This window comes from Canis lupus, chromosome 31 (assembly GCF_011100685.1).
Source record: "Canis lupus familiaris isolate Mischka breed German Shepherd chromosome 31, alternate assembly UU_Cfam_GSD_1.0, whole genome shotgun sequence".
In the NCBI taxonomy this organism is placed as follows: domain Eukaryota; kingdom Metazoa; phylum Chordata; class Mammalia; order Carnivora; family Canidae; genus Canis; species Canis lupus.
Genome location: NC_049252.1, coordinates 17,868,319 through 17,883,005, shown reverse-complemented (window position 1 = coordinate 17,883,005; position 14,687 = coordinate 17,868,319). Strand labels below are relative to the sequence as shown.

Genomic DNA, 14,687 nt, shown 5'->3' with positions numbered 1-14,687 from the left:
CAAATCTTACTATCATGACAATGATTCAAGGTGTATAATTTTTTCTACCACTCTTGAATTCAATGGTTAACAATTATGCCTTGTGTACATGGCTTTGGGGGTAAAATTTCCTCCCTTGACAAAATACTTTTTCCACATCAAAAACAAATTCCAGTTCACTTCTGTACTTTAATGTCATCATAAAAAATAATGTCATCATTTTGTGGTGCAGTGAATGTTACTATGTTAGTTTCTCTGGGATTTACTTGTAATTTCTTTTCTATTTTTGAATGTATTGTATTCTGAAGATGAAAGCTATTAGTGAAAACTAACCAAACAAAAGTAAGTCACAGGTAAAAGTTACTACAACCCATTGCTGGGAATGAAGTACCATCTACTTTGTACCTACTAGGGCAGTTTCTTTAATTTATATTATAATAATGCCTTCATAGTTCTTCAGTTCTCCCATTCCCAAATATTGCAAATATTCATAATAAAAGATAAAACCAGTGGGTCACTTCTAAGCAGCAAAACACAGAGAAATTTAGAGCTTGGATAAAAGGTTAGCATAATGCTTAATATATCTCTTATTTGAAGAACTGTAACATTGTAATTAACCAGTGTTTTCAACTAATTCTTGGATGATGAATATTTGCATATATAATTTTCACTACTTACATTTATGTTAAATTGTTTTTAAAGATTACTGTTAATTCTATTGTTTTTATGTTGACTATTTCTTTTCTATAATGAGGACTGGAGTAGTTATAAAATCATCTTTTTTATTTTTGTTTTTTTTTTTTTTTTGCAAAATATTATCCTGCCACATGTAAGGATATTTTTTAGCTAGTGTTTTTTTTTTTTTTTTTTTTTTTTTTTGTGGTTACAAGTTTTTATTTAAACTCCAGTTAGTTAACATAGAGTGTAATGTTAGTTTCAGGAGTAGAATTTAGTGATTCATAGCTTACATATAAAACCCAGATCTTAGCTAGTTTCCATACACACCAATCTGATTGCAGGTGTTAATAAGTATATAGAAATTTGTTTGTTTTGTAATATTTTGCTTCATTTAAAATTCTTCTAATTTCTGAAGGGGAAACTATAGAACCCATCTTGTAAAAGCTGCCTCTAAAGAGTAAACTTCAATTTAGAAGATAATAATCTCTAAATGCAGTCACTGACATGACCTGAGGATTTATACTGAAATTTTAGCTACATAGTAGTACTTTGCATTTCTCTAAATAGTAATTATTTCAGCCCCTTGAGAGCAGATATCAGGGAATTTCTGCAACAAGTTATTTTCTTCACCTGTGACAACTCACAGCCTTCCATTCAGGATGAGACGCCTAAATCAAATTTCTCTGCAAGGGAATCTTTGCTGGTAAAGAAAAAGGGATCCTTAAAAAAAATAAAATTTAGAAGTCACTTTAGTGAGCAGTTTTTAAAGAATAATGTGATAGCTATGGTTTTGTTGGTACCTAATACATTCCATAGAATACTATTACCATTCCCTCATAATGCCTTTGACTTTAATCACTTTAACTTTCATGTTGATGAACATCGTCATCTTTGAATGTGTCCATCCTCTTTGCAGATGTAGTTGAAATAAATATCTGCTATGTCTACAATGGACCTCTGATGGGTGTAGAAAGAAGTAAATAATATAATCTTGAATGAAGAGCAAGCACCAGTTGCTATATAGACATTAAAATGATAGACAATTTAACAGTATTTCTTTCTCTTCCTAATGACTCTTCTTTCCTTTTAAAGTACACTTGTGTATATTTTCACACTATTAATTTTTATTTTAAATTGTGATATTCATATTCAGAATAATAACTTATTTCCTGACCCTTTTTTTATATTTCAGCAGATATCACATTTTGAAAGTATACATTCTTTTAAAAACAAACAAACATTTATTTATTTTAGAGAGAAGGAACATGAGCTGGGTGCAGGGAGGCAGAGGGAGAGAGAGAATCTCAAGCAGACTCCCCAACTGAGTGCAGGAGGTTCCATCTTACAACCTTGAGATCATGACCCTGAGTTGAAATCAAGAGTTGGATGCTTAAACCTTAACTGACTGAGCCCCCTGGATGCCCTGAAAGTATCACTTTCTTAAAGAGTAAAATAAGTGTAAGAAAATCTGACTCTAACATGTTCCATGTTTTTGATAATTTTACATAAAATTATAAATACATGTTTGAACAGTTGATTTTCTCTGGTATTGATATAACATTTTCATATGAAATGTCTAAGTAAGAAAATGGTTTACAGAGGCACCTGAGTGGCTCTGTCAGTTGGGTGTCTGCCTTCCACTTAGGCCATGGTCTCAGGATCCTGGAATGGAGTCCCAAGTCCAGCTTCCACTCTGCAGGGAGTCCGCTTCTCCCTCTCCCTTTGCCCCTCCCTACCTCACTCATGCTAGCCCTCTCTCTCTCTTGCTTGTCTCTCTCTCTCAAATAAATAAAATCTTTTAAAAAATGGTTTTTGATATTCACATGTATTTTATTTGAAAAAGAAATATTTTTCTACAAATGATGTCATTTGGAAATATATGCTATAAGTAATTACAACATGTTATCATTAGATCATGTTATAATTTATCATGTTAACTTTTATCCAAAAATAATTAAGCATTTGAATTTACTTACTCAGGTTCTGTTAGTGGTGTGGTTTCATTTGGCTCATTTACTGGGCTCCCATCCTCATGATTAGTGATTCTTTCATCCTCTGTTCTCATCTCCACTATTGGTTCTTTTGATCCATCTTTCCTAAAAAATAAATAAACAAAAAACCTTACTCATGTAATGCAAAAATAGAAGCATTATGAAACATAGTTTAGCATCTCAACTTAATCCCACCTCCCTCTGCCAAAAGTCCAACACAGTCAGATTAAGAATACCACTAACAATTTTTTTAATTTAAATTCATCTCACCCACATAATTTTCACTCAGAAAAAATAGAAAGGAGAAGTTCCATTTTGTCTAGAATTCTTTTTCTCCTCAAAGCTATGTTAATTTTTTACAAAAGTCCAAATTTAAATTTGATGGTGTAGTTTATTTTGTGAAATAAATAAAAAATGTTTGCTAAAGAAAATTATGACATAAAGTAGCTTTTCCCTCTAACTAGCCATATGCTTTAAATTTTTTATTTGAAATATAGCATCAAAAATATTGTTCCTATATTACAATTCAGAAGATAAAATTTATATATGAGATGTTTTATTGTTTTAAATGTTTCCATGAATTATATGAATGATTTTAACTATAATGTGATATTCATATTTTCAAGAAAATAGCTTAAATAAAAATATCATAACATATGCATGATCTGAGCCAAAATCAAAAGCCAGACGCTTAACTGACCAAGCCACCCAGGTGCCCTTCTGTTTGCTTTTAAATTTGGTATTTTCTTTTAAATCTCTCAAAGCTCCGAGATTCTTTCTTCAGCTATGTCTAGTCTATTGGCAAGCTCATCAAGGGCATTGTTCGTTTCTACTAGGATGTTTTTGGTCTCTAGCATTTCTTTTGGATTCTTTTTCAGAATTTCCATCTCTCTACTACACAGGCCATCTATTCTTTCATGCTGTCCTACAGTGTTCTCACCATATTAATCATATACTTAAAAAAAATCTTGGTCTCATAATTCCAACATCCCTCCCCTCCTCTGAATCTGGCCCTGATGCTAGTTCTGCTTCTTCAAAATGATTTTTGCCTTCAGTATAATCTATAGTTTTCTTGATACTGGGACATGATGTACTAGTTAGAAGGAACTGCTAAATACAGGCATTTACTAACATGGTGGTAAAGTGGGGTGTGGAGAGGGTACATTCAATAGTCTTATCATTGGGCTTCATTAAGTCTCTGCCCCTGGACTGTAAATGTCACAACTGCTTCTCAGGCTTCTGTCCTGAAGTGAGTCAGAATGGCTGTAATGGACTGGAGTTATGTATTTCCTTTCTCTCACATGCCAGTAAAGGGGGCTGGATTTGGATATCTCTCTGAACATTGAAAAGCCATTTCCACACACACACATACACACACACACACATACACCTTGGCTAGTTACATCTTATTAATTTTTAATAATTTAGTTCCTTTACAGCTTGCTCAGGTAAGTCTAATCAGGAAAATCCTTTCCTTTTTATGTAGTATTTATAACATAAATTATTTATTTATTCATCCATTTGGTTGTTTTTTAACTGAAATGTGTTTCCCAGTAGAGTAAAAGCTAGATGATGGATGGGACTAGTTTGCTTTACTTCAGAGTTGTATTTCTGGGGCTTAGAATGGTGCCTATGTAGGTGTTCAATAAATATTTATTTGCACAAATTAATGCTTGGGTAAGCAAGAGTATAGGTACAGTTTGATAAAATAGAAATCATTCACCATTTTTATTAGATACATGATAAGAATGCAAGATAAATGTAAATTTAAATTTACAAGAGCCAAATGATATAATATTCTATAACTTTACACGAATGTCATTCTGTATGCTATGGACTTTAATTTCTCTTTTCTGGAACTTTATACTCTTTAAACAAGAATTCTCTAAGTGTGTAATTACCGTATTCTATAATAAAGCTGTATAGTTTTTAATTGTGATAACATGAAAGTACTAGTCTAAGAATGCTTCAGATCTTGTTTAAAGGCCAGTGGAGATCCAATCCATCAAATCAGTTATATTCTATTTCTCATTGCAATTTTATGTAATATTCTTGAAAAATATATATCATGTTTTCCCAAATCAAACACTGAATATTTGAAAAATATTTGAAAACTGTTTTCTCAAAGCACAGGAAATAATGATATAAAAAGTTATGATGGATAACAAGCAAGGAATGAACCCTGTGTTTTCATCTTCCCAAGTCTTTAAGGTTAATTAAACCCAGCAGGACTTATAAACCAAAGTGTTGATGGATAAATTACCAATTAATAGAGTGAAATAAAAATAAATGGCAGAACTTGAATATCCTCATTGTTTTGCACATGGTCACCAATATCCTCCAGTTAATTAAGACAAAAACATGATTTCTCTCTTTAGTTCACCCCAAAGTCAAATCAACACATAGTATTTGACTCTACCTCAGCTGTATCTAGACTCCATACATTTTATATGTCTATACCTTGGTTCAAAAAATGTTATTTTTTATTTGGATTATTTCAAGGACCTTCCACTCCATCATTCTGATTCTAAATAATTCCTCTATACCTATCAACCTTTCTGTAATGCATTCCTCACAAGTAGCTAAAGCAATCTTTAAAAACTTATTGGGCATGCCTGGGTTGCTTATCAGTTAAGCATCTGACTTTTTGTTTCAGCTCAAATGGGGCTCCACATGCAACACAGAGTCTGCTTGATTTTTTTCTCCCTCTCCCTCATCCTCTACCACTACCCTACCTCACTCTCTCTCTCAAATAAATGAATGAATAAATAAAATCAATTAAAAAAAACTTACAGGAGCTTTCTATTTAAAAATATTTCTTACTTGGACTGAAGTAAATTTAATACTTTGGTATCTAGTAATTCTCTAACATGACATTTGTACCAGACTCTCTCTGACTGGCATCACTCATGTTCATTGGCCTTTAACATAGTAAGATGATTTCTGCCTTAACAACTTTTGTATTAATTATTCCACCTTATAGGATATTCCTGCCCTGATTATTATATTCTTGCCCACTATCACTCATGCTACACCCTCCTTCATTTTCCCTGCAAGGCGTCTCATGACCCAATCTGTAGTAAGAATTTATCACTCTATTTTTGTTTTTTTTTTTCTTTTTAGTGCTTATTGCTATTAAACACTTCCTTTTTTAGTTACTGCCTATTATTGTCTTCATAAGTCAGAACAAGAACTCTATGTGAATAAAATTCTTACTTACTTTTGTCATCTCTTTACTGCTTGGTTGTATAGCAGTGCTTATTACCTAGTATTTATCCAGGAAATATTTGCTCAGTGGTTCAAAAAGAATAGAGATACATAAAATTAAGCTTTGAGTTATATTTGTATGAGTGATATATATGTATTATATCATATCATAACACACATACATATATGTGTGTGATACATGGTTTTATACAATATATAAATCATATATGTATGATGTTATATAATATATGGTTCTCTTAATATGTGAAAAAGAGACTAAAACTAAGTTTGGTATATATATATATATATTTAGGTAATAATGTAAAAGCACAGCAAGTTATTAAAAGTAGACTTTGTTCTAGCAAGAGATGCTGGATAGTGAATTGATCCCGCTACATTTACTATGGGACACATTACTATCTGATTCAAAGTGTGAAGTGGAGCCTGATTTCTGTTTGTTCTTTGTCCAACAAGTAAGTAGGTGGCATTTTGATATTGAAATGAATCTAATGTTTTTGAAATGAAAATGTATACTATCTGATTTAGAATCCTGTGAGGTGAAAATATCCCTTGTAGAGAATCCATAAGAAATGGTCATAGACAAATTGCTTAGTAGGATTGAAATAAGCTTGGAGATGTAAACAAAACAAAACAAAGTAAAAAAAAAAAAAACTCAATACAGCTATTAAAGAATGGTTTCTCCTATATTGTGAAGCCTAGAAATTAGTGCATGAGACTGTAGATGCCTAAAAGTATGCATAGAGAAGCAAATAGTAATGACTCAACAATAAAAATAAATGAACTACTAATAAGCAGAACACTATGAATGAATCTTAAAACATGATGCTGAATGAAGGAAGCCAGATACAAAAGAGTCAACATTACAGGAACCCATTTTTATCAAGTTCTATAACAGCTAAAAATTATTTATGATTTAAAAAATCAGAATAATAGTAGCCTGTGGCAGGGTGAGGTAATGTTAGTTTTCTGGATAGAAACATGAGAGAAATTTTGTGGATGATGCTATTTCTGAATTTTGATAGGGGTTGGATTATACAGATATAAACATTTGTCAAAACTCATCAAATGGAACAGTTTGTGCATTTTACACTATGCAAGTTTTACCTAAAGAGAACATTGACACATTTTGAATTGCATGCAGTGATAGGCAGGTCAATGAATTATGTAGGGTTCAGTGGATAGATACACTATGAAATGCAAAAAATAAAATAATGGATTGAGGGAATAGATAAATATGTGATAAGAGAAATAAAATAAAATATTTTTTCTATAATCCACATAGATGATAAATGGGTGTTGGCTATGAAATTCTTTTAACTCTTTTGTATGTGTTAGATGTGGAACAGAAAGACTAAGATTTAAAAAGTAAAGGAAATGTTCTCAATTCTTAAGAATGCTTATTTTTGATTACAGGGTTTAATATACACATATATGTATATGTATGCAAACACACATATACATAAACATTGCATGTTTATATGTGAATGTGCATGTTCTCCTGTGTCCTCTTTTTTTTTAATTGAGCCTTTTGTGTTTTTGATATTAGATAAAATCTAGCAAAAGGCCATGAAACAAAACAAAAAGTATTAAAACCTCTTAGTTGATCTTTTACATAACAAAAGTTTTCTATAGTATTCTGCTCTGTGTATTTTCTTGGAATTCATATTCTAACTGAAGGAGATGCCACAGAGAGTGCCAAATTCTAACATATAGTCATCTTTTGATCAAAATTTGGAAGAGTTAGTTTAGAATCTGTAATAATGTATTGCATGGCACATACAACATCTCTATACAATCTTGAAGCCTCTATGTAGCCTCTTACACTTGAAGGAATTTGCATAATACATATTTTTACTCAGCTTACCCAAGTTTTTAACTCAAATTACCATCTATATCCTTCTTTTATTCAACATAAACTGAAAAACGGTGGAAGAAATGATAAATATATTTGTACCATTGTCTATATTTCCATCTGTTTATATTTAAATCATAACAGTAACTAATTTTTGTGTGGATCCCATTTTAAGATTTATTTTTTAATAATCTGTTTTCAAAAGCATTTGGCTCCATAACATGTTATATTATTTAAGGTCATTAGATTGAAGATCAGAAAGCAGACAGTAGTGTTCACTGATCTTAGAGTTGAGCTCTTTACTCTGCTCAGCAAAGTCCCTGAGCAAAATATTCAAACTTGACTGTGGCACTTGTGTAATGTAATTGCTGCAAATATCTGCTACTCACAGGTATGCAGCTTTTCCTTCTTCGAGTTCTTTACTTTTCCCACTAGAACCACTTTTCTTCCCGCACATTCTCCTCGTGATGCACATCAATAACCCACATTGCCGAATAAAGAAGCAGCTGACGTCCGTTACCACAAGGATTAGCAAGAGTGCCGCCACGCCCAGGCCAATGACTGCTCCGAGCCCAAGACCATTAAAAAGCGTATCTTAAAAAAATAAAAGAAAATAATTTTACTAAGCTCCAAATTAGAAAAAAAAATAGATAGTTATTTTGAAAGTAAATCTTAACTAAAGAGACAGGAAAAAAGTGAGTCACTGGTAAATTTTAATTTCATGATTTTTGGGAACCATTCTCTGGCTTTCTAATAATATTTCAAGCAACTGACATGTTAATGATTTGAAATATATTTTTTCTTTTTTAAAAGATTTTATTTATTTATTCATGAGAGACAGAGGAAGAGACATAGGCAGAGGGAGAAGCAGGCTTCCCATGGGGAACCAGATGTGACACTTGATCCCAGGACCCTGGGGATCACGCCCTGAGCCAAAGGCAGATGCTCAACCACTGAGCCACCCAGGGGTCCCTGAAATATTTTTTCAGACTTCATTTAGAAAAATACTCTTAAGTAGCACTCTTTCCAATATATTTTTTGATTTCCCAAGGGGAAGATAATGAATATTATTATAGCCCCAACTGTACTCTATTAGAAACTCATAACCATTAATGGATCATCACATTATTAAGAGGAAAATGTAGTCAAAACTCCTGTAGGAGAAGGTTAAATAAATGTTCCATATAGAATTATCTCAGTTAAGCCTTGAACTTTCAAATTATGTGCACTCCAAGTACTTTGTTTTGACAGAGAATACATTTTAAAATATCTGTGTATGAATATTTTGAAAATCATCATTTTAGAATAAATGATTTACTTATATTTTTTCAGCTAATATCTTACTAAATCATATTAGACTAGAAGCAAACTTTTTCAGAGCTATGGTACTTATGACCTTTCTGAAGTGTATCATGGGAAGGCTAGGGACGATGGGAGTCATTTTTCCTTGACCTGTGGTTGTGGAAATTCTTGAAAGTCATACAGAAACTATCCATGAAAGAGGTAACTGGGAATAGGATGGAATATGCTGACTGACAAAGTAGAAATAGCAAGAAGGAGAGTGGAAGTGAGGATGTATCAAGTGTTTCATGCCTATAGTCAAAACTGATGTTAGACCACACAATCACAACAGTGTTGGCACAAAAATAAGTACCATGGAAAGAGATTAAACTGGTGATACTTTGTTATCTATCTGAGGGAAGAAAATAATTATTGTAAGACAGTGTTAGAGAATTATTCAAAATGATTCTTAACATAATTAAGTTAACATTTGCTTACATAACATTATAAAATTATAATTATCCTTTTTAATGATAAAATATATTTATTACTCAGCATCATAATGGCATCTTAAATATCTAAGATGTGTGCAATGCAATTGATAGGGACAGATGCACACTTAGTTTGGAGAAAATCACTTCTGAAAAATAGCTATGTAAAACAAAGTTTTTCTAAGTTATATTTTTAAAATTAGGTATAATATTTTAATAGTGACTTGAAGAAATTGTGATATAAAGGAATCAATGTAACTCATTTGCATTTTAAATCAAGCTGATGCTAGATGATGACAGACCTGTATAAATCCTAGTTGATTTTTCCACTGAATGACTGAGCCTGACATCTATATTTATTTTTTTTCTCCAGGAAATGCATGTTCTTTAAAAAAAAAAAAAAAAAAAGAATTCATTCTATCTGTGACATAGTTCCTGGCTTCTTACCCAGGTGACTTTGTGGTTCACCTGTGCTAGAACATGGAGGTACTTCTATAGCATTTCTGTGAAATTGCAGGTAAGAATTCCTGAAGTCTTAAATCAACAAACTTGCAACTTCCAAGCAATTACACTTCCAAGCAAGTGAAATTTTGATAATAGTTCTTTTACTTCTGATAAAGAGAAACAGGAAGCAAACACATAACTGTGTTGGAGGATAAATAAGTTTTCTGCAAAGTTCCAATACACAAATGGAGAGTGAGATTCTAAATGTTATTTATCAAAGATATATCTATAGGCAAGATTGAAAAAAAAACCTAGCGTCTCAAGCTATAAAAATAATACATTAAGCAAACCAGGCTTTCTTTTGACAATTAGAGAATCATTTTATACATTTTCTTCCATTATCCTTTTTTGAATATACGCGATTCCTACCTGAATGTACCATTACAATATAATAAGGACAATTCATCTATGAAATGTCTTTGATTACATATAAAGCTAAATTTTTTTTCAGAGTCCACGGAAATTCATTTTGCTCTACTGCACATGATTCAACAACTAAAGCTGAAAAAAGAGGAGTTGAAAAATAGAAATCTGATCGGGCATTAGGCCTTCTGGATATATTGACCAAATGACCCTTCTGTTATAAACTATTGCCTTTTCTTTTGCTTCACTTAGGATCCTCTCCCATGCAGCACTGTTCTAGACAATAAATCCCCCGGGTCAATGATGATCTACCTGGCCCATTGTTAAATCTTCATTTACCTTTTTTTTTTTTTTTTAATGTAAGCTCCACCCCCAGCATAGAGCCCCATGCAGGGCTTGACCTTGTGACCCTGAGATCCAGACCTGAGCTGAGATCAAGCTTCAGACACTTAGCCATCTGAGCCACCCAGGCACCCTTTTATTCACCATTTTTAAGTATGAAAGGACTGGCTTTCTACTTAAATGCACTGAACCTGGTGTCCATCACATACTGCTGTATATCTTTGAGTGAGGCAGCTAACTTCTCAAGGCTGCAATGTCACTTTATTAAAATGAGAACAATTATAGAAACAGCAACAATCACAAACTTGGTCATGGGGTTTTGGAAAGAGTGTTGTGAACATATTAATGTACTTAACACCTCTACATTTATTGTCCAGTGCAGAGTAAAAATTTAACAAATATTGGCAATATTAGCACTAGTATTACTATTACTACTACTACTACTACTACTACTACTACTACTGCTACTACTATTTTGCTATTATAAAATTCTGGGGAAATGAAATTTTGCTAGAAAAAAATTGATCTTCTAAATTTAATCTATTCTGTAAGCATATTTTTTTTCATCAGCACCCTAATGTGGGACACTTTCTCTTATTAAACACTTATTATTTTCTTAAGAATACAGTCACATTATTTTCTTTAGTTTTAGCTAGTTAGCTTTTAAATAATAAATATTTTATTTATGACCTTTTTATCATTAAACCAGCATACTGATCTGCTTTATTACCATCTTTAGAAAAGCCTTTAGAAACATTATATTTGTAAAGCAACTTATGGTAAAGGAATATTGATGCTAAAATGCTAATTACTTTTTTCCTAGGAAACAAAATTATATCTTTTAAGCTCATGATTATAAATGTTGAGAGTTACTTGAAGTTATTTTTATGGAAAACTGAATATGTTTTGTCATTGCAGAGGATAGGGTGGACAGCAAGATAGTTTATGTAATAGATATTTAATTTTCTTGTTAAGTTATGGTTTTTAAAAATTGGCTTAACAATGTATTTAAATGCTAATATTTTCTCACATCCCATGACAATAACTATGAAAGCCAAATTTTCTAATGTTTTCATTTTTTTTTTTTCTACCACCTTTTTAGTCTGGTGTGAAAATTTACTTACTTGTCTTTGGGTTTTTCAGAAACAAAATCATGAACACATGTAAATTACATCACTAGGATTTGGGGACTAGCAATGATTTATTTTTTTCGGTGACATATAGAATATACTTTCTTTTTTAAGTTCATTACAGTTTTAATTATTTAACAAATTGAAACTGAGCCTAGTGATAATGTAAAAGATTTTAAGTTCAACTTTTCTTTTTTAGCTTTCCAGAATATTTACACATGTCCTTTATGATACTATACTTTATGATAATTTTTACAACTCCATGACATAGGAAAATGGTGTTATCTCTACATTACAGATAAGAAAACTGAGGTCCAGAGAGTATAGTGGCCTAAGTCTCAGGATAACCCTTGATATTAGATCAGTATCAGTGAAGACTATTTAGCTTCAGGTTTTATATTGTTTGTACTTGTGTCAGTTTTGTATTGTATATTCCTCATCAAATAATCAGAAGAGGAGGGATGCCTGGGTTGCTCAGTGGTTGAGCATCTGCCTTTGGCTCAGGTCATGATCTTGGGGTCTGGGATCAAGTCTCACATCTGGCTCCACCCAGGGAGGCTTCTTCTCCCTCTGCCTATGTCTCTGACTCTCTCTCTGTGTCTCAAATGAATAAATAAATAAAAATCTTCAAAAAAATCAGGAGAGGGGTAACATAGTAAATAAAACATGTAGTTTTTTTGAACAGGAAAATGTCTATTTTTTCCCTACACTACTAGAGGAACAACAATTTAAATGAGGTACAACAGTGTAAATCATTTATTTATGTATTCTTTATTTTAGTTTTTTTTTTTTTTTTTTTTTTTTTTTTAGTTTTTTAAAGCTTTAATTATTCATGAAAGACAGAGAGAGAGGGGAGAAGGCAGAGACAGAGGGAGAAGCAGGCCCCCCACAGATCAGGGAGCTCCTCGTGGGACTTGATCCCAGGACCTTGGGACTATGACCTGACCTGAAAGCAGATGCTTAACTGACTGAGCCACCCAGGTGCCCCTTATCTATGTATCATTAGCTCTCTTTTTAGTGATCATTTTGTATTGCTTTTTGATAGAGTATTTTATACTAGAATTTAATAAGAATAAATAATTTAGGAATTATAAAATTTAAACATCTGTTTTTTTGGTATATATTTTGCTATTGAGAGCAAATAGGAGAGTCATTCTAATTGTATTTCTATAACTTCCCTCCCAGCTGACCTTCTGTCCCATGAAATTCAGAAATTGTCAAGCTCAAGCCATATTAGTCCCCAGACCTTGTGTAATCACATCCTAACTGAAATAAAAACATAAATTCAAAGCATTAAAATGAGAAAAAAACCTTCATTTAAAATTTGTCACATGTATATCTTTATGTTTCTGTTGTAGAAATTAATTCACAACTAAAACACGGAATTAATCTTCTGTGAAATGTATTACATTTGATAATAGTTTTCAAAAACCAGTACATTATATTTATAAAACTAGCCTTGTTTTTTGACTCTTTAAATAGTTTAGTATTTTACTTAACTATTTTTCTATGTGTACATATCATCTCCTCCAAATAGATTGAAAATGACTTTCAGTCTTGGAAAGGCAATAAAGATATGAAGAAAAAAATTTTCTTAATTTAATGGGTCCTAAGAGGGGAGATTTATTTTTTCCTCCCAGAATAGTGGTAGCTCTTTCCATAAGAGATATTCCTAAATATAGGTAAGTAAATAGTGTTAGTCTATGAAAGACAAGAAGACATTCAAAAACTTTTGGTGTTTCTCATAACATTGCTAGGTACTATATCCTCCAAAATCGCAGTAGGTATACTTGTCTCCTTTCTTGTATGTTTGTTCTTCCTTCATCCTGCTCAGAGTAACACACTTTCAAACATCAGTTGATCTATGGAAAATCTAGGTGTAAATCTATAAGCATGCATGTTTACTCATATATGTCCCATGTGAAAAGAGGTGAAGCAGGTGGTTTTCTGAGTTGGGCTCCATCTGAGCCACAATGGGAGCTACTTTAAAATCAGATCTGGATTAACTAAAGACTTTGTGGCTGTATAGTTAAAAAAAAAAGACTATCAAACCATGTATGCTTCACAAACTTTCACTGAGTGCCTGCCTAATTAGTGTAGAACTAGATGGGCTTTCTGATACGTACTAAAATAGAACTAATAGAAATCAACATAAATCTTTAGGATTATACATCCTTTTAAGTCCTTTTCTACTTACAAAGCACAAGTTCCTAAAATTTAATTTCATTCATTAAGCTCCAAAAAATACAAGCAAAGAACAAAAGAATAATACCCACCATTTGCTTCAATGTGGATGGAACTGGAGGGTATTATGCTGAGTGAAATAAGTCAGTCGGAGAAGGACAAACATTATATGGTCCCATTCATTTGGGTAATATAAATAATAGTGAAAGGGAATAGAAGGGAAGGGAGAAGAAATGGGTAGGAAATATCAGAAAGGGAGACAGAACATGAAGACTCCTAACTCTGAGAAACGAACTAGGGGTGGTGGAAGGGGAGGAGGGCGGGGGGTGGGGGTGAATGGGTGACGGGCATTGAGGGGGGCACTTGACGGGATGAGCACTGGGTGTTATTCTGTATGTTGAAAAATTGAACACCATAAAAAAATAAATTTATTATTAAAAAAATAAAGGAAGAGCTCAAAAAAAGAAAAAAAAAGACTTTTATATTAATAAAGGCATACAGTTAATAGTAAGGGTTTTCACTAGAATTAGTGGTAATCTTGCATTATAGAAGGCACACTCTACAGTAATACATCCCCCCCCCCCAAAAAAAGGACATTGCACTGGATTCAAAACCAACTATCATCCCTAAGGATTTCACAGTTTCTCACACTGTTGATAAACAA

At 32.4% G+C, this 14,687-nt stretch overlaps 1 protein-coding gene across 1 annotated transcript in view; it reads right to left on the bottom strand.

Annotated features, from left to right (window-relative positions):
* NCAM2 (neural cell adhesion molecule 2) overlaps positions 1 to 14,687 on the bottom strand; it is a 515,517-nt gene that overhangs the window by 6,814 nt on the left and 494,016 nt on the right. Inside the window, exons 16-17 of the mRNA XM_038581267.1 lie at positions 8,118 to 8,322; positions 2,634 to 2,753 (exon numbers count right to left, since the gene is read on the bottom strand). Of these exons, the coding sequence (XP_038437195.1) occupies positions 2,634 to 2,753; positions 8,118 to 8,322 (325 nt within the window). The remainder of the gene's footprint in view (positions 1 to 2,633; positions 2,754 to 8,117; positions 8,323 to 14,687) is intronic.